Consider the following 1,962-nt stretch of genomic DNA (forward strand, 5'->3'; position numbering starts at 1 on the left):
ACTCAAAGCTAGGTCCATAGCTTTGAAGACCAAGGACGTAGGTGGCTTAGTTCTACCGAACCTTGTAAAAATCAAGAGTTTGCAATTTCTATCCCTAAAGTCTTTACATTTCAAGTTTGTTATTTGTTTATACTTGTGATTATCTTTGTTATTGCATTAAACTTGAATATTTTCATGAATTGTCCTTGGAGTTTTTAAATTTCTGGAATTAGTTTAAATTTCCAATTCACCCCTCTCTTGGGAACATATCCTGAGCTAACAATTGGTATCAGAGCAAGGGCTCTAGTTTTTGGGTAGATTTCACAATCTAAGAGTATGCCGTTTCCAAGCAATTTACACAATAACATGCTAGAAGGTTTAAGAACAAGTAGAGCACCATTCTTTGATGGGGTAGACTTTCCTTATTGGAAAATTAGAATGGAAACTTATATTCAATCCATTGACTATGATTTGTGGCATATTGTATGTTATGGTCCTTACATTCCTATGCATGTTGTAGATGGTGTAGAAACTATAAAGAAATATGATGCATATGATGAAAATGATAAAAAGATGATGTCTGAGAATGATAAGGCTAAGTATGCTTTAATATGTGGATTAGATAGAGATATATTTAAAAATATTGAGCAAGCCTCCTCGGCTCATGATATGTGGAAAATGTTAGAAGTAACTCATCAATGAACTAGTGTCATGAAAGAAACTAAAATTCAACTTTTAGTTACTCAATATGAAAATTTCAAGATGTTACAACATGATACCATTGCTAACATGTATACTCGTTTCACAACTATTACTAATGGTTTGAACTCTCTTGGCAAGGTACTTACACAAAAAGATATGGTGACCAAGATTTTGAGAAGTCTCACCAAAACCTACCAAGGCAAAGTAGTTGCGATCCAAGAAGCCAAGGACCTCTCAACTCTACGATTGGAAGAGCTCATTGGTTCTCTCATGAATCATGAGATTTTCATGAATGCTCAAGAAGAAGAGGAAGTTGATAAAAAGAAGAAGAACACCATTGCATTCAAATCCACTTCACATGATGATAGTGAAGCTAATGAGGATGGTGATAGTGATATGGAGGATATAATCCTACTCATAAAGAACTTTAAGAAGTTTTTGAAGTTCAAGAAGAATACAAATAGATTTTACAAAGGGAGTAACTCAAGGGAGAGCTCAAGAAAAGATGATCAAATTATTTGCTATGAATGCAAAAAGCCCGATCATATGAAAACGGATTGTCCTTTGAGAAAGAGAAATAGAAGAAGGGCAATGGTGGCTACTTGGAGTGAAAGAGAGAAAGAAAGTTCTGAAGATGAACAACATGAGATAGCCAACACTTGCTTTGTGGCCATTGATGATAAGGTAAGTAATCCTAACCATATAAGTGATTTTGAAAGTGAAAGTGATGATGATGCACTTGATATGTCTTATGATGAATTATCAAAATCCTTTAATGATTTGTTTGTTGATTTTGAAAAATTGCTTGCTAAGAACTCAACTCAAAGAAAGAAAATAAGTTTATTGCTTAAAGAAGTTGAGGCTTTGAAAGTAAAAGAAAATGAGTTTTTGATTGAAACCCAATGCAAAAGTTGTTCTTTATATGAAAAAGATGTTGTAAACTTGAAAGCTAAAATTGATGATTTAAACAAGGTGGTTTACAATTTTACAAAAGGAAAAGAAAATTTTGAAATGATGCTTGGGAGTCAAAAATGTGCTTTTTCAAAAAGTGGTATAGGATATAACACTAGTGTGAAACAAAAATTACTTAGGAATTTCTTTGTCAAGTCATCTAGTAATTTGAACTTAACTTGCACTTATTGTAATCAAGATGGTCACACTAAATCCTATTGCCATGTGAAAAAGAATGCCTATTTTGATAAGGCTATTTGGATACCAAAAGTTTTAAAGGCTAACATCAAAGGACCCAAAGTTATGTGGGTACCAAAAAGAAAGATATAA

The 1,962-nt window shown here is 32.9% G+C and overlaps 1 protein-coding gene across 1 annotated transcript; it reads left to right on the forward strand.

Moving 5' to 3' along the window:
* The first annotated feature begins 315 nt into the window (after positions 1-315).
* LOC133032176 (uncharacterized) lies at positions 316-1,962 on the forward strand. Its single transcript, XM_061106044.1, has 2 exons — positions 316-666; positions 850-1,962. The coding sequence occupies exons 1-2, from the start codon at positions 316-318 to the stop codon at positions 1,960-1,962; spliced, it is 1,464 nt and encodes a 487-aa protein (XP_060962027.1).

This window comes from Cannabis sativa, chromosome X (assembly GCF_029168945.1).
Source record: "Cannabis sativa cultivar Pink pepper isolate KNU-18-1 chromosome X, ASM2916894v1, whole genome shotgun sequence".
Taxonomy (NCBI): domain Eukaryota; kingdom Viridiplantae; phylum Streptophyta; class Magnoliopsida; order Rosales; family Cannabaceae; genus Cannabis; species Cannabis sativa.